At 41.3% G+C, this 24,278-nt stretch overlaps 1 protein-coding gene across 1 annotated transcript; it reads right to left on the reverse strand.

Moving 5' to 3' along the window:
* Positions 1-18,523: 18,523 nt before the first annotated feature.
* On the reverse strand, positions 18,524-24,026 carry LOC131229110 (UDP-arabinopyranose mutase 1). Its single transcript, XM_058224984.1, has 4 exons — positions 23,674-24,026; positions 20,786-21,036; positions 20,521-20,689; positions 18,524-19,064 (listed from the first exon to the last, which is right to left on the reverse strand). Exons 1-4 carry the CDS (start codon positions 23,986-23,988, stop codon positions 18,732-18,734), a joined length of 1,068 nt encoding a protein of 355 aa, XP_058080967.1. The 5' UTR covers positions 23,989-24,026; the 3' UTR covers positions 18,524-18,731.
* Between the last annotated feature and the right edge of the window lie 252 nt (positions 24,027-24,278).

Consider the following 24,278-nt stretch of genomic DNA (forward strand, 5'->3'; position numbering starts at 1 on the left):
TAGACATTAACGTGGCACTGTCCGATACATTTCAGCCATTATTTATAAAGAAATCTTATCAAATCTCCGAATATACTGTGCGAATTTTGTATAAACCAGATGTAATCTACTCTGGCTTTTAAGAGGAATGACCATAATGGGGCTGAACCGGGTAAGCTTCACACGTATTTGAGCTTAGCAAATCAGTAAATTAACAAAAGAATTACTAAATACTAACCTAGAACCGGAACCCAAATCTACATAGGACCCGCCATGTGGCATATGTAAATCCACTCCGTCCATGAGGTGGAAACCCTTATTTGAACCGTAGATAGAAACTATCAGCCTGATAAAAGAAAACTATGTGCCACACCAATGTGAACAATTTTAGCAAAATTGCTCCTGAAATCTCTAAGTTCACGTGGTGTGGCCCACATGAGTTTTGGATCATGCTGAATTTTGTATCTTCACTTCTCATGATCCCCATAGAATTCGTGTATATACGAGTTAATGCACGTGAAAATCAACGGAACCACCTGTGGGTGATCCTGATTCTTCTACGTAAGTTAGACCTGATTAATGAGTTTGATGAAAGATGGAAACCAAGTGACCACATGTAAATTTTTAAAGAGCTTCTTGGTTCACTTTCAGAATCGGAGGGGAGCGGATTAGGTGCAGCCCTTACAGTGGGGCCCACCTTGATGTATGTATTCTACATCTATGCCATACACCCATTTTGCTGGCTGATTTTAAGGCATGATCTAAAAAATGAAGCAGATCTCAGGTGTACCATACTGTAGGAAATGGTGGTGATTAAACTCCCCACCATTAAAAACTTCTTAGAGCCCACTAAAATGTTTTCATAATGTTTATTTGCCATCCAACCTATTGATAAGGTCACACAAACCTGGAAGATAGGAAAAAACAAATAGCTTAATACAAAACTTTTGTGGCCCGCAAGAAGTTTTTAACGGTCAATCACCACAGTTTCCAATGGTATGATCCACCTGAGATTTCAATCCGTTTCATTTTTAGGATCATGCCCTAACATGATGTTGCAAAACGGTTGAATGGTGTGGATATAGAACCCATACATCAAAATGGGCTCCCCCGGTAAGGCCCATACCTAATCTGCTCCTAAGCTTGTAGCGGGCTCATGCTTCATTACAACCTCAGTGCCACAAGCCCATCTTCAAGTACATCTAGGAACGGTAAAGATGACAAGGATTGTTTGGCAATGAATGGAAGGTTGATATTGGAAGGCTAGGGCTGGGCCTGAGCCCAAGCCCTGCCCCTGACAGTCTGAGAAAGCCCCCAACGCAGATTGGTAGATGAAAACTTAGTACAAGCCCATGCCCCACTAGCATGGTTAAGGCTAGCCAAGGCAGCCCACAGATACTTAAATGATCAAAGGTTTGAAATAATCTAATGCAAGACTTCATTTGTGGGCTCCATGTACCAAAAGTCCCATCATACGGATGGTTTGGATCATTAAAACATTACTCAGATCTAACCTTCTTTGAATTATATGTGCATGGTGAATGAGAACCACTGATGAATATCTTTAAATTGTCCATTGTTTTTTTTTTTTCTTTTTTAATGGTGGCCCACTTGGAAAGAAGTGGTCACTTGATGATTTAATTGCACCAACGGGCTAGACCAGGACATACATCATTAGCCCTTGGCTAACCCTGTCTAGAGACTGGGTCTATATTTCAAGCCCAGGCCGGGCTGTTAGCCCAATTTTAGGGGACTAACCTTAGCCTTACAGAGTTTGGTCAGTGTGACAGACCGGGCTATTGCATATCATGCAATGTGTGTCAAGGATCTGAGTAGTACATCAGCTGGGACCCACCATGCAAATGATCTGGCTCAAAAATCATGAGGGTCCACTTATCAGGTGGACCACTGCTTTGGGAGCAAATGGATGGGTATACATACCACATCAAGATCATCCAATCTGTCCATTTGTTTCTTGGATGGACCAGCCTGATATCTAGGCCAAAGAAATATCAAAACGGTGGTATTCACCTGTTGAACCGCTGGGATCTCAGCACAAGCGCCACATGGGGAAATACAGCATCGCATAAAGGCTGCATTGTACCTATAGGTTTGATAGGGTTGATCAGTTGTATTTGATGGACCAAATTCATCATCTCAGCCGCTCATCCTGGATCTGGTCGGATCTGGGCTGGCTCGAACCAACCTGATTATAAATCAGGCCCAAAACTCATGCCCATCCCAGGCCTGGCTCATTCATTAATTGGACCTTTGGTTTAGGGCCAAGCCCGTGCGTTAAATGTGTTAATGGTACGTTTTCAAGCACTGGTCTGGCTCACCGGAATATATTTCCTGACACTGAAGACTGAGAGCCTAAGCCAGAGCCTGAAAGAAATTGGTGGTGCGTTGGCCTGATCCGACCCATCCAGCCTGGCTAGAAAATTAATAAAATTACTATTTCCCACTTAAGTGTTCCTAATCATGAATCTGTTGATGAAGTGGGTCACGCGTGCACAAAGAAATAGATGTTCTAGAAGAATGAATCCAACGGTCAATATTCGAGATGGATGGGCTGCCTAACCATGGCTTGGAATGCCATGTTTTTAGCATTACAATACATGTACATATAGAGTGGGATTGAAACCAGATCCTCAGCTTGTCACGAGCATGAAAGTTCTGCCTACCTGCACCGTCAGTGGTTAACACCACCACTGATGTTGTCAGCACTGCTGCATTAAATGCAGTGTGTGATGTGTCGCTTCGGCTCTACCGCTAAAAGTGAAGATTGAACGAAGATTGACATACGTTTAATTGCCTGATAGGAGTTTAATAAAACTTTTCAAAATTTATTTAAACTACTTGTATACCCTACTTCTAAATAAACAAGAAATGCTTTCTAAATGAGTTGAAGTATATAAATATAATTTAATCAGTAAAATACATTATTCATGCGTTCTAACAAAAATGTTTAGTGTAGAAAATAAATAGTGCATAGAGTTCAACCAAACAACACATGAAAAATTAAAACATTCACCAAAATGCAAACACTTCATAACTTTTTAGTATACTTAAAAAAAAGTTTTTCCCAGATGTTTGTGGTCAAGTATGAGCTATGTTAGAATGGTTTTGGTATAGGGTATAGCGATGTCACGAGGCTTTCTTACCTTGCCTTAAATCTGAAGCCTCCAACCCTTTGAGTCTTCAATCTTGGGTCTTCTTTGTGGCTCACTTGACTCTAAGACTCTTATTTCATCCTAATTGATAAAACATGGCAATTTCAACAACCCCCATTTGTCAATTACGTGACAAAAATCTAACAAATCCTATACAACTCAAGGTATATACCGATTTATATGTTTTTGAAAATAAATTTACATTACTTTACAATTGTTGATGCAGAAATCTGGCTGATCCTGCCTCACATCTTGTGAGCCGCTGAGTACCTACAATTAATGGAGAATAAGAAAATGCACTGCGAGCGTCGGTTAAGGCCAAGGACCCTCTAATGCCTAAGCCAGGTGTATTGACTCATAGTAGGTGCAGTACAATCAGTATATTTGTGTCCTTTGTTCATCCATTGATATCACTTACGTATATGGCAATGAATCTACTAGATAATTATGTATCACAAAGTGGATCTGTATCTAGGTATATCGCGTCTTTCTCAGCGTGATCCTCTGTGAAGATCTCGGAGGGTAATTTTATCTTTATATATTATAAGGATATTTCTATTTCGAGGTGGTGGTCAATATCCGAAGTCGATGTTGGTACTCGAGGCCGAGATCGGTATCCGAGCTCAAGTTCGGTACCCGAGGTCTAGTCGATATCCGAGGCCAACCTCCAAGGTCCAGGTCGTCCCTTGAGGTCAAGGTCGGCTCGGTATCTGAGACCGACATCCGATGTCGAGGTAGAAAGTAGCTGACACCAAAGGTCAGGGTGATTTTTCGCCCCTCAAGCAATCCATAGTCATCGAGTCTTGCCACTTAGCTCATCTGTCTCATATATTTGATTAGCTCCATTTCACCCATAACAGTAGCCCCCTACTTCAAGCTCTATATTTTATGAGCTCGATAAGTAACTTTTGAACTAATGTATAAGAAGGTCAGCTCGTTCTATGCATGTTCCTCGATTTTGTTACCTTTGTGTGGGTGGTTGTGGGTGGTAAGTTAGTATATATGTTAGTCGAGCATGTCGATTTATAATTGATAGTCAAGCATGTAGTAATAGGTCATGCACGGTAGAATCAATGGGTCGTCCATTAAATAGTAAATGTAGTAGTAAGCCGAGCACTAAGGACTTTTTCCCTTAAATTGAGGGAAGTCCTTATGGTTAATCGTACAGCTCGGATAGTCAGGATTTGAAAGAAATCCTCTTCCCCTTACTTGTCGACAGTCGAGTAATTAAAAAGATTACCATTAAATATCAGTTCCGAATATCACGGTTGGATGACATGCTTGACATGCTAGAAGGTGTTAAGGTGTTCTCTAAACTAGATCTAAGGAGTGAGTATCATCAGATTCATATCTGGCCCAGTGATAGTAGAAAATGTCATTCACGACCAATAAAGGGTTGTATGAGTGGCTAGTTATGCCCTTCGGTGTATTTAATGCACGGAACACTTTTACACGTCTGATGAATCACGTGTTGAAATCATTCATTGGCTTGTTTATGGTAATATATTTTGATGATATCTTGATATATAACCAAGGTGAGATGAAGCACATAGAACATCTTAGGCAGGTGTTACAGGTCCTGGCAGTTAACAAGTTCTACCTGAACTTGAAGGTGTACAGTTTTTTTACGAACAATATGTTGTTCTTAGGACTTGTCATGACGTACACGGGCATCCATGTGGATGATGAAAATGTGTGAGCCATTAAAGAATGGCCAATTCTAACAAACATTCATAAAGTGAAGAGTTTTCACGTGTTAACGACATTCTATCATCGATTCGTGAAGAATTTCAGCACTATAATCACACTCATTACAAATTGCATGAAAAAAGGCCCATTTCAGTAAACCAATGAGGCTAACAAGACCTTTGCTAAAATCAAGCATCAATTGTTACAACATAGGTCTTGTTTCTTCCCAATTTGGACAAGCTATTTAAGGTTGAGTGTGACGCCTCATATGTTGAAATTAGAGGAATCGTATCATAGAAAAGCAAGCCGATAGCCTTCTACAGCGAGAAGTTCAATGAAGCTCGAAAAAAGTGGCTGACATATGAGAGTGAGTTGTACACAGTGATTTAAGCACTGCGATACTGATCATCAAGCTTTAAAGTTTATTAATAGTCAGGTTAACGTGAATTATTTGCATGCTAGATGGTTTACATTTTTGTATGAATTCATGTTTGTTCTAAAGCACAAGTCAAGGCAGCAAAACAAGGTGCGACATACTTAGCTGTCGTGCATCACCACTTATTATAATAAGCAATGAGGTGGTTGACTCTGACTGTCTGAAGGAGTTGTATACTCAGGACGAGGACTTCAAGACTATATGGATGAGGTGACAAGAGGGTCATCACATGTCAAGTACATGTCTCACCCCAAGCAACCCCTAAAGTAAACTCTCTCTCTCTCTCTCTCTCTCTCTCTCTCTCTCTCCACCCATCAAGTACACCCATCACTCACTCATTCATCACTCATCCCTCTCTCTCCTTACAACTCTCTCTCTCATTTCTCACTCCATTTACGAAGCAACAATGGTTAAACCGTCCAATGGAGAGAAGAAATTAAGCTAGTATGGCCCACCTTCCTACCACCCAATTCCACCATCCAAAGTACATCTCAACCATTGAAATTCATCCTTTGGAGCTCTATATTGTATCGGTGGAAGGAGGAGTCCAAGATCTAACAGTGGGTGTTCATCATCTCGATTTTAATGATTTGAGGGCCCACATATGATGGGACCCATCTTGATGTATACATTATATAGGGAGGGCCCATAGTGGCGGGGTCTCTCCCCTTCACACGTTTCTTCCTCTCCCCTTCTCTCTCTTTCTTTCATTTTTATGTTGATGATGAGGTGTGTGGCCCACCTGGTCTGTGTGTGTGTGTGTATGGCCCACCATGATGTTTCATATCCATGCCATCTAACCCCATGACCCAGGATTACTGCTCGTCTGTCTGGACAGGCCAAAATAAAAGTGAAAATACAAATATCAGTTTGATCCAAGTAGGCAGGCCATGCTGTCGTGGACCCCACCCTGATGCATGGTGTGTCCATGCCGTCCTGCGTGAGGACCACCATGATTTATGGGTTTTATTGCACCGTCCAGCTTGTTGAACGATGAGGCCTACTCAATGTGGAATCGGATTGGCTAGTGTACCTCACACAACTATTTAGCTGCTGTATGGACGACAGCCCCATGTGGGCCACACCGTGATTTATGTGGTTGGATCCCCACAATCTAGATGGCTAGTCGGTGGGCCACAACATGATGTATGTGTGTTTTCTCCACACCATCTAGACAGATGGACGGTGGGACCACATGATATATGTGTTATATCTGTACCGTCATGGGGCCCACATATGACGTACGTGTCTTATCCACATCACCCCAACAGACGGTGGGCCCTACCCCGATGTATGTGTCTTATATCCTGTTGTCCATCCGTGTCAGCTGCACGTGATGCAGCATTTCATATCCAGGCCGTCCAGGTGCCTGGACGTTAGCAGCAACGTCTATATCATAATATATAAATAATATATCTTATGTGGTGGGCCCCATGTGGGACCCACCTAAGGGTCCCACCACGGTATGTATTTCATCCCACCGTCCATCTGGATGGTGGGGACCACCCTGATATATGTGTTATTTAATGGACGGTTGGGATTAAACAGCAGCCACAGCTGCTGCATCATAGTAGCAAGTTCTGTGGGTCCCTTTGATGTATGTGTTACATCTAAACTCTCCATCCATTTTCGTCTTAGGGCTTGAGATTAAAAATAAGATAGATTTGCCTATCAGGTGGACCACACCGCAGAAAAATAGTGGAGGATTGAAAACGTCTACCATCGAAACATTCGGGGTCCCAAAAGTTTTGGATTAGTATGAAATCTGTTTTCCCTCTTAATTCCGAACTTCGTGACCTTATGATTAGATTGGATGGGAATAAACATTGTGGTGGGCCCCGGCCCTGTGAACTGTTTAATAGTGAAAATCATTATCTCCACTGCTATTCGTGGTATGGTCCAAATGATCTTTCGATATGATTCATTTTTTTGGGAATGTATGAGGCCCATGTATATGAGGCCCACTTGATGTATGTAAGGCCCATTGTTGCGGCCCACGTGATGCGGCCCACTTGATGAATATGAGGCCCATAGGATGCGACCCATTGCGATGTGTATTAGGCCCAAGTAATGGGGCCCATTATGATATATTTGAGGCCCATGGGATGTGGCCCATTGAGATTGTATATGGCCCACCGTGATATGGCCCATTGTGATGTATGTGTCCTACCGTGATGCAGCCCATTGTGATGTATATAGGCCCATCGTGATTATATAAGGCCCATTATGATTGTATGAGGCACATTAAGATTGTATGCGGCTCATTATGTTGCATATGAGGCCTTTGTGTGAGGTCATGGGCCCACTATATGTTTGGCTCTATGTGGGCCACTCCTTGGGGGGCAATGATAGTTAAATGTCTACATTGTGACATTGAGGCCGATTTCAATTGTCGAGCCCGATTGTATAGGTTGATTATCGATACAAGTTGTCGATACTAATTATGAGTATGTGATAGCATAGCATCATGATACATGCCCATACGTATCATCTGTATGTTTGTTATGAGATGTGGTTGACCATTGCATATGTCATTGGGTAGGTTATTATGAGACTCCCTGATAGGTGGAGATTGTCTCACATGAGCGCACGATATGCGTAGAATTGATGCATGACTGGATTATATGATTCATACATTTTACATTATGTGTTGTGATTACTGTATGCCCTAGTGACATCAAGGCCGTGGCCTCCACAGGCATGTCGTGGATGGGCAGATGGGACACTGAAAATCTGTTACTAGCACCGGAGCGCCATAGATGTCCTTGGGTGAAAATCTCTAAACCTCCATGCCAGGAGATGCCCCAACATCTAAACTAAGTAAATACATGAGCACCCGACTGTCAAATACCAGTAGACCGCGTCTCCCACTATCGTGGTCGGTTGGGAAGGGGTTGTGGCCTTACCCGCCCGAGGGTAGTGGGCATAGCTAAGCTGAGTTTGACCAGATCATAATTGGGTCTGTTATCGACGTGCCGGGTAGATATTAGCTGACTACTAGCTAGGCAAATAGTGAGGTCTCTTCCACTTGCATGGTTGCGCATCCAGTGGGCGGCGATTGTATGTAGAGTGTACTAGACCCCGGTGATGATCCCAGAGATGTATAGTACTGATATGTGGACTTATTGAGTAGGAGTTGCATACTCAGTATTTTACTCATTCATTTATTCATTCATTATCCACTCGGGTTAGTGGTGGGCAACTAATTGTTATGTATACCTTCGCAGTGGCTAGGATTTCGGTTAGGGCACGCGACTAATCTGAGATCAGGAGTTTACCACATTGAGTCTGACTATCCAAATTTAGGTATGAGACAAATTTTGATATAAGTCCCTTGTGATGGACCCCATAACCTACGATACTACATACTATCATCCCGACTTCACACTCCAGTTTGGTCATTTCATTCGCACCTCATATTACATTACATCCGCAGCATATGACATTTTGGGTTGTTATACTACATTTCTGCATTTATATGGTCTACATGAGGTTGACGGCATTCGTAGACTCGTCAGGATTTGTATATTATATTGCATTCTCAGTATATGATATTAGCTTATTATGTTTTTGCATCACATAACCTGGATAAGGCTGATAATATTCATGGACTTGTTAGTACTTCTACTTACTCTAATATCTGTGTGTTTGGCACTTACGTTGCGTACACACTTTCACCACTCTCTAAGCTTCTATAAGCTTATATACGATAGATGCGTGCAGGTGGCATTAGGTCACAGCAGCATTGAGCTTGGAGCGTTCAGCGGATTTCTGGAGCATATGATTTTTTATATATGTATATTTCCCTTTCAGCATTATATTCAACTGTTTATATTAGTGGATATGTGATGATGATGTTGCCTTTGAGATTTGGGTAAACTTTTGGTTATGCTTCTTACGAGATAAATGTACGTTGGAAAAATTCTCCTTGTAGAATCCCAGGATCAGAATTTAACGTATGCGTGCTGGGAGCCGAGAATGGGGTACTACGGAGGCTGTCGGCACCGGATTCGGCGATTGAGAATTTTATGAGCCTAGTTTTCGAGTTTGGGGCGTGACACCTATCCTCTTTAAAGGGAATCAATTGTGCATCCCTTAAGATTCTTTGAGGGAGCAGATTATCCAAGAGGTACATAGAAGTGGCCTTGGTGGACACTTTGGGTAAGATGAGATGCAGGCTCTTATTGAGGAACTGTATTACTGGTCGCAATTAGTATATAACATGGATAAAGCAGTGCAACACTGTCATGATTGTTAGACTTCCAAGGGGCAATCTCAGAATACGGGTCTCTACACACTGTTATCTATGCCTGATGGCCCTTAGGAGGACTTATATATGGACTTCGTGCTTGGTCTCCCATAAACATAGCGCGGCATAGATTTGGTGTTTGTGATGAGTAAATCATTTCTAAAAAATGACGCACTTTACTTATGTAAGAAGATCCTCAGAGCAATACACGTAAAAAATTTATTCTTCAGAAAGGTTGTGCGGCTACATGGTGTTCCCAAGACCATTTACCATGACATGAAGTTCATTAGTCACTTTTGGCGGACTTTGTAGAATCAGTTCGATATGCAACTTTAGTTCAGTAGTGCCAACCACCCACAGAGTGATAGACAGATTGAAGTTACGAATCGCACATTGGGAAACCTCCACTAGTGTATTTCAAGTGACAAACTGAAGCAGTGAGATTTGGCCTTGTCTCAAGCAAAGTTTATATTCAACAACATGATGAACTGCTAGATAAGGAAGTCCCCGTTTCAAATTATTTATGGTCGAGTGCCCCACCTTAGACTTGACTTGGTCCATTTGCCCAAGCTCCCGAGCATGAGCATTACAACAGAACATATGGTGGACCGAATCATGGGCATTCATGCTAATGTGCAAGTAAAGTTGCAAGCTTCGAATGACAAGTACAAGAAATAAGTCGACAAGCATTGGCGGCAAAAGGTGTTCGAGGTGGGCAACCATGTAATGGTACATCTATACAATGAGAGATTTTCGACCGGAAACTACAACAAGTTGAAGAACAAAAAGATTGGACCAGTACTGATGCTCTAAAAGATGATAATGCTTACGTTATTGATCTTCTGGATGACATAAAGATCTTGCATACTTTCAACGTTGCGGACCTGACTGAGTACCATGAGCCAAAGCAGGATGAGAACTCGACGTCGAGTTCTTTTGAAGTGGAGGGGACTGATATAGAGCGGGTCGCAGACACTTTCATAGCAAAGACAAACTATAGAAGGCTTGATCAGAGGCAGAAATGATTCGAACTGTCAGAACCTTAAAACAGTTGTATCTCGCAAATCGGGATGAGTTTTTCAACACATCATATATGATTTTGGGGTAGGAGAAGCTACTTTAGCCAATCAACCTACTATGTTGGGTTGCTCATACCGGATTTACAAGATTCTTTTAGATCAATGGTCAAAAGTCTCTTTTATTTTCATTTTTACTATAAATAGTAAGTTTTAATTAGGTCGAGTATAACTTTTGATCCTTTAAGTTCTATGAGTCGTGCCCAATATGAAAAGTGACATAGGGATGAACGTGATGAGGATAACTACTCCGAATCCATGGAGCTTCTCTGGACTCCTCACAGAGACTTCCCGAATACACAAGGAAAGAAAGCAGAAAATACAAATAAATTCTAAGAAATTCGAAATTGATTAATTGATGGCTAAAAATGAGTTCACAACCCTTTAAGTAGGGGTACCAAGCAATGGGAAAGAAATCAGAATCAAATTACAACTAAAACTCCTAGAATCCGCGACTTACTATAAATAGTAAACTTGTTATTTATAGACGGTAGTGATGTCTACTAGTGCGCAAGGTTTTCGGCCAAAAATAGTAAGTGTCCTATTTGGCTTCACCAAACCGTTCCCCTAATTATTCTAAGCTCTTTTCACATTGGACACAACTCCTAAAGCCTGACGGATGAAGAATTATAATCAAACTAAAACTTACTATTTATAGTAAAAACGAAATTAAAGTAAGGAAATGACCGTCGATCCAGGGGTTTTTCACAATTCCGGGCTGTATAACCTAGTGTAGCTGGGTTGGTTGGTTAAAGTAGCTCGTTCTACCCCAAAATCATATATTTTACATTAGGTAACTCATTCCGGATTGTGAGATACGCTCGATCTAAGGTTCGACGGTCTGGATCACTTCTGTCGTCGACCGGGCCTTTTCTTATCCATCTTGGCCATGAAACTATCCGCGACCCGCTCTACATCAAAAAGGCCTTACAAAAATTAGGAGTCCAGAAAGCTCTATGGATTCGGAGTAGATATCCCCCGAGGAAGACAATGATCAACTTCATCACGTCTTTCCCTACATCAGTATTTATCCTACTTCTCACTTGAACAAGAGTGTAAAGCATGACGATCGTAATAGGACCAACACATTAATAAGGATTGATTGTGTTTATGTTAGCCTTTATTCTGCTATGTACAAATCTTCTACTCTGGTTGAGGAATACCACATTAAAGTACTAGTAAAATAACAGGTCTTTGAACCAGCCGATTCTGTAATCACTAATACAAGGTAAAAAGCACTCATTAGTGAGAGCTAACCCCTTCCCTTGCTTAAATTGCCTAAGTACGACATGCATTAAATCAATTACTTGGTGATCAAGATGACTCTGGGTCCATATCCAATCTCAAATCTATTCATCTTGGTGTAAGGGTACTGACCATTTCAATCAATATTCGAGCAGACTCTGGCATGCCCACACAATCATACATGCACACGTACTTCTGATCTAGGCCTTTGGTCACATGAGTGATCTTGACTAACCGAATTGAGAGCAACACCTCCTATTTCAAATTCATACCACTACACAAAACATTCAATTGAAATCACATGAGACTCACGTACGACTAGAGCTGGGCACGAGACGACTCGTCCAACTCATTCAGACCCGAGAACTAAATGGGTGAGTCGATCCAAACCGAATAGGCTTCGTCCTATCCAAACTCAAACCGAGTTGAGTCCAAGTTACCCAATAACTCGATCCGGTCAGACTCGACTCGATTCGAAACCCGACTCGACTCGAGTTCGAGTATATATATATATTTAATTATTATTATATAAAAAAAAAAACCTAATTTCTAATTGTCTCTAACCCTATCCGCCGCACATGACCCTGACCCGATCCTAAACTCTCTCTCTCTCTCTCTCTCTCTCTCTCTCTCTCTCTCTCACACACACACACACACATCCTCCTTTTCCAAGCCCGACAACCACCTACCACCACCACCACCCTCCTCCTCCTCCTCCTCCTCCTCCTCTCTCTCTCTCTCTCTCTCTCTCTCTCTCTCTCTCTCTATTCCCTCCCACCCTCCCTCATGTCTGGATCCAACTCGTTGCCAACTCGACCCAACTCGGTACTTCTGACCGGGTTGGACTATGACCGAATCTGTCCAGACCAGACCCGAACTCGGATCTAGTCAAGCATGCTGGACTCGGTACTGAGTCGGATTGAGTTCAGGTCAAGCCTATTTCAAAATCAGATCGAGTCCAGTAAGCCCTAATTCGGTCCAACTCAACTCGATGCCCAGCTCTACATACAACTGAAGATGATCCCCACCTATCTCGAGGGACCACAAATGGAACTACATCAACCCGCACAGACTCACAAAGTTGTATCGTCAGCCAGAGCCATATATTTGTCGGCTGTAACACTGACATTGTCCCGTTGTTTACAAAATCCATTGATCAAATGGTAGAAAATCCAGCAAATGCTTTTAGAAAAAAATTTCTTACTACCATTGGGAAGTTAGGTAGCTTTCATGGAGAAGGACCAAAATCCACGGCAACCACCCGATTCAAAATTCAAATCCAACGGAATCCCAAAACGAGAGACAGAAAAGGACTGCTCCCAAAAAGAAAAACAAAAAGACCTAACTTACCCCACCACATTGACCACTTATTATGAACTAGGAGACGCATCCCGACGCTTTGGTGGGCCGACCATCCATGTGCATGTACATATCCACCGTACATATGCCGTAAGCCGTACAAGTACCTGCCTCGACCGTCCATGTGCATTCACACTGCCTCCGTACAAAATGGCGCACGGGTATTTCCCAATGCCAGCCATCCAAGTCAAGTGGCCCACTTTAGGTGTAACATAGTTCCACAATCAAATGGATTGAACAATCTTGCCATTACTATTTATCCTCATTTGGAGATACTTTAAATAAAATTATCAGCATCATCTGATTGCCACAAATAGAAAATTTTTGTTTTCTGTGTATTGATTGGTCCACCTCATCATTGCCGTCTATTCCCTGCTAAAGCCTTTACCTGGAAATTCTTGGGATGCAAAGTAATTAAGGTCTACTGTGGTGTTTGTGAGAAATCCAACCCATCCAAGTCAAGTGGCCCACTTTAGATGGAACATAGTTTCACAATCAAATGGATTGGACAATCTTGCCATTATTATTTATCCTCATTTGGAGATACTTTAAATAAAATTATCAGCATTATCTGATTGCCACAAATAGAAAATTTTTGTTTCGTGTATTTACGGTCCACCTCATCATTGCCGTCTATTCCCTGCTAAAGCCTTTACCTGGAAATTCTTGGGATGCAAGGTAAGGTCCACTGTGGTGTTTGTGAGAAATCCAACCCATCCTTCCATTTTGCGAGTTCATTTTAGGACATCCCATAAAAAATGAGGCAGATCAAAAACTCAAGGGAGCCACACAAAAAGAAACAATGGGAATTCAGTTACTACCATTGAAATATTCGCATCACCACAATAGTTTTGTATCAAGCTAATTTTATGGTGTTTTCATTTCATCCCTTCTAAACTATTTGGATGGCATATAAACATGAGGTGAAGCCCAGGAAGGTTTCCATGTAGTCTTTTGTCAAATTCCTCCTCTAATAAGGCTGCCTTGAGTTTTGGTCTCATATACTAAAACAATATGAAATAATGGATGAATGAGTTAATTTTTTTAGAAACATCCTAGTAGGCTCCACTTAGCATCTGAGTGGCACAAGAACTTGATGCAAAAGGCTTTAGCAGGAAATCTACATCCTATTAAATGCAGTGGGTGATGATGTGGCCTAATCAGATGGCAACAAACACGAATTTAATGTTTGTGGCGAAAGGGTATTTGGATTCTAAATAAAAGGGGCTGCTTGTAGATGAAATCATCGTTTTATATTAATATATAAGAAACCTAGTTAAAATAGACACTAAAAAGCCCACTCATCCAAAACCAATCATAATATAAGTCATTGAAAACGTTAGTTACATGGAAAAAGCCTTTTGCAAAAGTTGCATCCAAAGGGCCCGAAATCACTCTCCATCATGGGCCCACACAATGACCAAGAGTCACATCCATGCCGTGTAGAATGCCAACCCCCACTACAAAGACCACCAGTCGTAGCAAACAAGGCCAGTGGAATTTTCAAGCATGCCTCACTATAAAATAAATAAATAAATAAATAATAAACAGTGGACAGTTCAAAACCGACTAACAGACGGTGGGGACAGTTTGGCAGGCCTTTGGGATTAAACAAACTTAATTTTTTAACCGTCCAATCAATGACTAGAGTTAATGTTCGGATCTATTGCACTAGAAACAATCATTTACCTGGATTATCCCATTCCTCCCAAAAATCTCTTAAATCGATTTGATCCTGACCATTCAATTAATTGTTAGGGAAATGATTGATCATGATTGTTTTGATATAGACCATCCATCAAGCAAGCATCGCAGTCCTCTAGTCGGACCGGGACCGTAAGCTACAGTGGCACTGGGCAGAAGTGGGGCCACATGATTTTTCATGACATCCTAGCTGTCCGTAAGATGTCATGTGTCACCTAATGTTACCATGCCCCCGAAAACCAGCACAAACAGAAACTTAGATGGGCCACAGCAAAGGGACAAATTTAAGAGGGAATATGCACTCTTGATTTGCATGGGTGGCCCATCATATTGTGTACATAGAATCCAGGCCGTTGGTGGTCGTGTCAGTTTAAAAATAGGCTAGCTGTTTCACAACTCAGGTGGAATCAGTAAGAATCAACGGTGGAAGAGGACGCCCACCTTGTCCCGTGTGCTATGACTAGAGCTGGGCATCAAGTCGAGTCGGACTGAGTTAGGGTTGACCCGGCTTGATCTGGTTTTGAAATATGCCTGACCCAAACTCGACTTGAACTCGGTACCGAGTCCTGCAGCATGCCTAACCCGATCTGAGTCTGGTATGCCCTGGATTGATCTGGACCAAGTCTAAACCAATCAAAGTACCAAATTGAGTCGAGTTGGCACCGAGTAGGAGAGAGAGAGAGAGAGAGAGAGAGAGAGAGAGAGAGGAGGAGGAGGAGGGTGGTGATAGTGGTGGGTGGCTGCCAGATTTAGAAGAGGAGGATGAGGGAGGGAGAGAGGAAGAGGAGGTGAGGGTGAGAGAGAGAGAGAGAAAGAGAGAGAGAGAGTTTAGATTCGAATCGAGGTCGGGTGCGACGGGTAGGTTTAGAGATATTTAAAAGGTTATATATATATATATATATATATCCAAATCCGAGCCGAGTCGGGTTTCAGATTGAGTTTCGAGTCAAGTTACTGGGTAACTCAGACTCGACTCGGTTTAAGTTTGGATTGGGTGAAGCCTACTCGGTTAAGATCAACTCACTCATTCGGTTTGGATCGAGCCAGGTCCAAATGAGTCGGACGAGTTGAGTTAGTCAAAGAAGAGAAGAAGAGTACGCGCACTAGCATTTTTCAGCCCTAGAAGTCGTCGAGCAGTGCAACGAGCGGAGCTTGAAAAGTGAATTGAGCCTATCAGAGAAAAAAGTGCTAGTTGTGGCGCGCTAGTCGCTCGGCTTATCTTTAGAACATTCTTCTAGTGAACTCTATCTATAATAAGGTTAAATAGAACGCGCGTTAGTTCTTTCACCCTGTCCAACTAATCAGGTCATTGCATACATTAGGCTTCCAACCACAAACACATAAGGGAATTTCGCCGTCCTTTCTTTAGATTTTTAATCTTTTGGACACATCTTAGAAGAGAGCAGGAACTTCCACCTGGCTCAGCGAGGCGACCAAGGAGAGTCGTCCGTGCCCAACTCTAGCTATGACCAACTAGAGTTTTGGATTGAGCTGATTTTCAAGCCTTGGGGTTAACCTGAGAGCACGCATTCAATGGACAGGTTGGATGTGATACATACACCATGTGGGCCCCACATTTGCTCGTTACCAGTAGAGCACACATCTACTTAGAAAGAACATATTTTCCTCGTGTATGAAGTCTCCAACCTTGTGGACTGAAACAGCAGGAAATTCTACTCTCCATTTTCATGTAGAATTTTTTTCTTTTAGTCAAAGAGTGACATTTTCCATACATCCAAACAATGATATGAAGTTTTCCAACCTTTACCTAAACTTACCTAAACTCACCTAAACAACGTGTGAAGTCCTCCAACCTTTACTTCCAAAGACCCCAAAAAATGGCCAATTCTACTTTTCAACAATTCATATGCATGCACACAGCCACTATACAAGTCTCATACTTCCATCCCAACCATTCAAGCCGTATGACTTCAATGGATCATACTTCCGAAATCATATCAATCTCAACATGAATATCAACAGTGGGTGGTTCAAAACCGACCGTCCAATAATCAGATTATACCCTTGCAGGCCGCCTTTATTATTCACCCATCTTGGTGGGCTCAACCTTTTGATGCCTCCACTTCCTATGCCCATAACACTTAAGTGTTTGTGCAGTGCCATGCCATTTGGGCAGGGTCACCTGTTTGTAGTAAATGGAATATATGATAAATTCAAAAGGAAATAATAATAATAATAATAATAATAAAAATGATTGAAATGATACTTAAAAGTGCAAGCTATACAAAGAGAAACTGTAATACAGGTGTGAGCTATACAAATAGATAAGACACTTGTAATTTCAAAGAGTGGTCAACCAACCTCCACATTTTTCCTTTACTATTGTCCACTTAATCTTTTGATCTTCTTTAGTTTTGGACTAAAGTCTTAGGACCTGTTTGGAAGCGTGGATTTGGAACCCTAGATTTGAAACCCTTAGGATTTGGAACCCTCCCATTGTGTTTAGCACCCTGAATTTAGAATCCTCTCTAATCCAAAAGTAACTATGCGTAAATAGGGTTTGAATTTAATTAGTAAATCAATTTTAATATCTCTAATTAGTGCACGTATGTAATGCTTGATACAATGGTTGTAACAAGCCTATAGAAATATATACTTCAACCGAAAATGATGAAATTCCAAGTCTCAGATGGGCCACAAGCACAATATCACATTTGAGTGACTAACCAACGATTTTTAACCGTTGATTTACATGAACAATGTTTGGACAGTACAAATCATCATATTAAAGTAATTATAGTGATGCAATCAATAATCTAATTGTTTTGGGATATCATCAATGGGACATGTACCCGATAGATTAATAGTTTGATGACACACATGTTACACATGCAACTCTTGGAATGATTTTAAATGTAATCCAAGCTTTCACCATGGATTTCAAACCCCCTCTGAAACCCCCATTTACTTTATGGTGCCAAACGCACCAGGGATTTGAAATCCCCTCAAATGCCCCCAAGTCCATGGTGCGAAACAACACCTTAACATGAGCCAACACAACATATAAACATTTATTTCACATGTCATCACAATTGCCCCACTAAACCTTTGTGTCTTGGTATCCCTACTACACTCTGTGAGGACTAGTGGCAAGGAAACCCCAACAAAGAAATGAAAAAAAATAAAATGTGTAAAATCAAAGCTGTTGTAGCCTATTGGCAGATGAATTCCAATTTTCAAAATAACGATTAACTTCATTTAAAGTGTCTTCTAATACGTTTAAAAATTGAATCCCAAAATAACCAACTTGATTTAAAATTTGTGTTCTTTAAGTATTGGAAGTCCAAAAGCTGCTAGGGTTATAATCATTTTAACCATGCATTTAGTGGCCAAAATCAAACAGCCACAACTAACTATTTAATGTTATTCTTTTTTTATTATGGCCCACCCACAATGAGTGCCACTAATCACCAACCATTTAGTATGATTTTTTGAATTGTAGCCCAACAACATCAGGCCACACTAATCAGATGGTTCTTGGCTTCTTCTTCTTCTTCTTCTTCTTGATACTCGAACCCTTGACCGGATGTTGAAACTCCTGAGAGTCATGGCTTAAAATACATGCATGCTAGCTAGCTGCATTCACATCAAATATAAAAACCATACATAAATATTTTTATTAAGCTCAAAGAGGGTAAGTATAAAAATAACATACATCCACCAATTTCAAAAAAAAAAAAAAAAAAAAACCCAACAGCTAACGGATTAAAACTCAAAGAGAGGAAAAAAAATAGAGTTACAGCTAATAAACTGAATCGAGTAACTAACACATTAAAGGGGAAAACCGTTCATCAAAATCTCTATTTGGGAGCACTGCCGTTTTGTAGCTTGGCAGCTGGGTTGAGCTCGTCCCAAGCGTCGATCCATGTAACCATGGCATCAGCGAGCTTGAGGAAATAGGGATCTATCTTCCCAAGCTTGGCTTTCACCTGCACTGAGAGTTCAATGTAGCATTTCTGGACGGTGGTGCAGTCCTTTGGAAGGACTGCAGTTTGGAAGAATGGGATTATCTCCTCCTGCCAGTAGATCCCATTGTATTCCTTCTTGAGGTTGACGAAGGGGTTGCTTGCCTTGCTGTGCCAGATGTACGGCAGGCCCGTCTTGATGCCCCACCCCAAGTGGTCGCAGATCACCTGAAATGATTGTGTCCAGACATTGCTGATTCAACTAGCTTTTGACACAAACTAGTTCAAATCCATACATTGGCAAAAGTTAAAAAAAAACCAAAAAACAAAAAAAAAACAAAATGCATGTTCCGTAACTCAGTGACTTGACTCGAAACTCGACCGAGACAACTCGATCTTGGAATCTCATTGACAGGAGTGACTCGATCAAGTCTCAACAAGGCATGCTGAGTCAATCTCATAAACTCAATCGGCTCAATGTGACTCAACTGAGTTACTCGCCTGGTCAACCATAATACCTCCCAGCCAAGCAAGTGCTTCAGTTGTGTTAAGACTTAGGTTTTTTTTTTTTTTTTTTTTTTTTTTTTTATATATTACTTAATATCCAATATGATGAATATTAGAGTAAACGAGGAAGACTAAGCTCACCCAATGTAGACCCAATTGGACATCGAGTTGAGTTGAGTTTCCAGGTTTTTGAACTACGGTACCCGCCACACGGGCATGAGGTCCAAGCCCCACACATGGTGGGTCCCCAGCCTTGGATACCCTGGCCAAAAATTAAGATCAGTCGATTGATAGTCTGATAAGTTGGCCCAAACAGACAGATGAAAGAACTGATTAGGTTTTCCTACGCTGTCTGCTTGTTTCTAACATTGTGGCCCACCTGATAAGTGGACCAGCATTATGCTTAAGCCAGGGTATCCATATGATTGATGACAGCCACCCAATGGACCACTTTGAAACCATACATGGACCTTGTACATGGGCAGCTTCATATCTGCATGTGGGCCCAGCAAACCTCGATATTCATAGGTAGATGGTACATTTTGAAGTGCCTCAGGAGTTGCAGGTCGGCAGAAAGCACTAATGCAAATTGATCTTTTTTGCTCATCTCAACTACTAGCTGAAACCACTGAATTTGCTAATCAAGACACCAAAGTAAAATAATATATATATATATATATATATATATATATATATATATATATATATATATATATATATATATATATAAAGAGAGAGAGAGAGAGAGAACTAGTAACTCACTAGGTCCGGTTCTGTTTTTCCACCATAGATACTCTTCTGAGAGTTCAAAGTAAGAGGTATTTGGTAACGAACTAATGATAACAGCTGGCCATATAACCATTACAAATAGCCCTATACCAATCAAAATTTTTCTAAAGAAAACATATCGGTCCGTATCATCTGTCACAGGCAATGTTTTTCTAAAATTGGGTTTTAGAGCCTCTGTATCACAAAATCGAGTACCACCATTACCATTCCATTATAGCTGTTATGGAACTGTTTTTTAATACCTTGTGTAAAACCCCACGAACACATTCAAATGAATATGTGTAATTCTAAGTACCGTTCAACCATTTAAAATTTTGGAAGGTAGAATGATAATAATAAACTCAGAAAACATGGAGACAAGAGAAATCACAAGGGGAAAATATCATACCTTGGTGCACCATCCTGCCCACATATCATCGTATCGTCCAATCGGCTGGCCATCACCCATTAGTCCAAAATACATCGCAGGGCCAATCAGTTCACGGTTGAATGCCAAATTCATCCCGCACATCGGGAACAAGGTCCCTTTGGGTATAGTTAGAACTGCATCTACAAACCTATGACAAACGTCAAGACACAAATAAGTTATGTCAGTCGATTTTCTTTTTAAATCACCTACAAAACCATTTGTGCAGTTAAAGGATCCTTTTTACCTGGTATTTCTCTCTAGTGGTTTCACAAGCTGGGTGGGTGCATCATAGTCTGGGATGTTGAGCCAAAGGCCATGAGAGACCGCCGTAGGTACTCCTTCTCGTAGGCTAAAAGGGTATCCACGAACATAGTCAGCACCCTCTCGGTATGGATCGTATAGAGTGTTGAAGAAAAAGGGGGACGAAGGGCTAAGAAGGTTTTTTATGTGCTGCTCCAGAGCATTTATCTGTTTTCCTGACGGATCTTTAGCAACCTACACAACAGAATATAATAAATCAAATCCCAAAAAATAAAATCTCAACCGCATATGAACATGGTGATTAAAACTGCAACAAAGGAATGGTTTGCTTAGATGTCTCTTGCAAAGGAGGGTGAGCAGAACGTACATCCACCAAATCCACATCCTTTGCATTTCAAGTCCTTGAAACAAAATGGATGTTGATTATTGGGCAAAACTGGCAGGAAGATATATCACATAAAATGCAGTTTTGAATAGATTTTCTGGGTCATCCCAAACACAGCTGAATAGATTACTATCAGTTGCACCAAAATATCCACACCCCATGTGAATTGGGTTTAGATCAAAACACACCTAAATGATCTTTAGAGCCTGTCTGGCAGATGCTTGAGAATGGGTTCATCTCATTTTAGTTGACCACAATTATGTATTAGAGATCTCTAATACACAATTATGGTTAACTAACATGGAATTATGTATTACCTATCAGAGAAAAACATGGAACTATGTAATTATGTATTAGTTATTGTGATCTCTAATACATGATTATGATTAACTAAAGCCTGTGGGTTGAACTTTCTTTAGATCCAAGCCGTTCATCAAGTACGCTGCCTCTCAATCAGGCTGGAACAGGAAATCATGATGATCAAAAACTTACGTAGGCCACAACATTGGCAACAATTGGTGTGGAACACCAAACATTGGTTTTATGGGCCGTGAGGGTCCACGGTGCTGTCTATATTTCATCTAACTCGCCTCATCAGGAAGAGACAGTTACCAAAACCACACTATTCCGAAACTCAGGTGGGTCATAACACATGAAATTCCCTATGGGGTGGCCCGCCAGAGTGTTGAATCAGCCTGATTTTTTGGATCAAGGGCAAACAAGGCATGCTATACCTGATGGACAGTGTGGATCTCATGCGTGTAAAGCCGTTCCCCTCATGGAGGCATCAGGCACTCTCCTGTGTGCCTACTAGTAGTCACAGACAAGTTTTCCTTCACTAAAACAAGATGAACCCATTTTCAGGCGTCTACCAAACACGCGCTCTATCAGCAATGGCTAAAAAGTTTAAAAACCAATTCAAACTTCTACTTTTCTTTATTGATGGTGACACAAATCATGCTACTATAATGCATAACAGACCGACCACGAATGAGCCAGCAAGACGAACAGAACCCATGTGCATTTCGCATGAATATTGTGAAAATAAATATCAAAATGAGTATGTAAATCAAATGAAATACTCAAATCACCCTGTCATGTTCAGTTCACAAACTTGAAGTAGCAAGTAATACTACGATCACCATTTCACTTCTATGTTGCTCGGGATCAGGCAGCCCGAGATCAGAATTCAAAATTTAAATTTATAAACACTAGAATTAGACAAATCTAAACCGACCTTCAAGGTTTGCTAAGCCTACAGTAGTTTATAGCCTGCTCATCTACACATGCCAATATGGCACATATGTCCAAGATCTGAGCTTCCATTGCTTGGGCCACATTGTCTAAACCATCTGTCATAAAAATCAGGCAGGTTGGCTCCTAAGAAGGGTGGGCCACGGCATACAATACAAATGAACAGCTATGAGAAAAAAAAATGCAGGTCCTCCATTAGTTTTATAAACTCTGGCCTACATGAGGAATGAACATCCCAGATCTTGGGGCCAGATGATCTAAACCACGTGGCCCATTGCATGGAAAGTCAGATCTTGTACTCCTGCGCCCTGTCAGTGGTGTGATGACATTTTCTTCCAACTAAAAAGTAAATCCACACAAGACCCCAAAGAAAATCAATTGCCAAAGCTCAAGAAACAAAGGCATTGTATGATTAGACAGTCAAAAGTATACTAAACTGCAAGAATCTAACGAGCAGCCAGAGCTGAACAGCTGCAGCCCATTTAAGTCTCAAAACCATTTTAAAAATTGGATGTTTCAATTTCAAATGTAGATCTATAGGGAAAGAAAATCTTAAAAACGATTAAACTCAAAGCCTATATAGAAAACAGCACAACCCATCCAACTTACAATGGCTATTGCTGCAGAGAAAAAGAATGAAATCATGATATCAGAATAATTACTCCAATGACCAAAAAAAAAAAAAAAGGAAGAAGAAGAAGAAGAAGAAGAAGATCACTCCAAATGCAGATCAAAGAAATTCCAATATTTCAAGTACCTTATAACCATGATAAGGAAACTTCAAATTCAAAAACCCATCTACAAAACCTCCAAAATCCAATACCAATCCCAAAAAGCAATAATAATAACTAAATCAAATTCAAAGCTTTTCCTCCAAAACCGAAAAACGCCTCAACCAAAACCCATGAAAAATCTAATATTTCACCCCAAAAAACAAAAACCCACACCCAACCAAAATTCCTCAAGAATCCAAACTTTCACCACAAAAAGAAGGAAAAAATCAACTCAAACCCCCAAACATTCCAACATTTCTCCCCAAATTCAAAAGCCCGCCAACCAAAATCCCTAAAAAATCCAATATTTCACCACAAAACCAAAAAAATAAAAGAAGCCCATCAACCCAAACCACCCTAAATCCAACATTTCTCCCCAAAATCGAAAACCCATCAACCAAAATCCAAAATTTTACCCCAAATCCAAAATTACCCAAGCAATTGACTTCCAGAACTTACAAAGCAATCATCGTCGATGGTGAAAATGTACTTCTTCTTCGACACCATGTAGCCAAAGCAACGGCAAGCAGAGTCCTTGAATGAGATGCAGGACGCTTTGGGACCCAAGATCCGATTGATATCGTCGCGGTTGTAGAGCTCGTAGTCGAACCCCTCAGGGACCTTAATCGACCTCGTCGGATCTCCATCTTGGACGATGATCAGATGGTATGGCTCGAAGAAAGGCCTCCACATCTCCAGGAAATCAAGGTTCCTGATGGTGGGGATGACGATGTCGAGCTCGTCTTTGAGGATAGGAGTAGAAGGCACGGCCATGGCGGAGAAGAGAGAGAGAGAGAGAGTGGGGAGATTGAATGGGGAAAGACGGGGAAGTTGGATGTTTATAAAACGGTCACCACGTGGCGGCAAGTGCGAGACCGTAGGGATCGGCACGAGTGGGAAGAATGTCGACACGTGTCGGCTAATGAGCGCGGCGGGGGACTTATTCAAAGTCGCTGGTTCGGATACAGAGGCGGGCGCGGGTTCGGTCGGTCCCCCGGATCCACCGAGGTCGGTGTTTCCCTGACTGTAGGCCCACCTTAAACAATGTTCCTTGCATCCACGCC

The sequence above is a fragment of the Magnolia sinica genome, chromosome 16, assembly GCF_029962835.1.
Source record: "Magnolia sinica isolate HGM2019 chromosome 16, MsV1, whole genome shotgun sequence".
Lineage (NCBI taxonomy): Eukaryota > Viridiplantae > Streptophyta > Magnoliopsida > Magnoliales > Magnoliaceae > Magnolia > Magnolia sinica.

What these genes read in the sequence shown, in the direction of transcription:
- LOC131229110 (XM_058224984.1), bottom strand. Translation starts at nt 23,988, where the DNA reads ATGGCCGTGCCTTCTACTCCTATCCTCAAAGACGAGCTCGACATCGTC. An exon ending in CCACTAGAGAGAAATACCAG is followed by an intron (nt 20,690 to 20,785) that starts GTAAAAAGGATC and finishes CGTTTGTCATAG; the next exon opens with GTTTGTAGATGCAGTTCTAA. An exon ending in GGGCAGGATGGTGCACCAAG is followed by an intron (nt 19,065 to 20,520) that starts GTATGATATTTT and finishes CAATCATTTCAG; the next exon opens with GTGATCTGCGACCACTTGGG.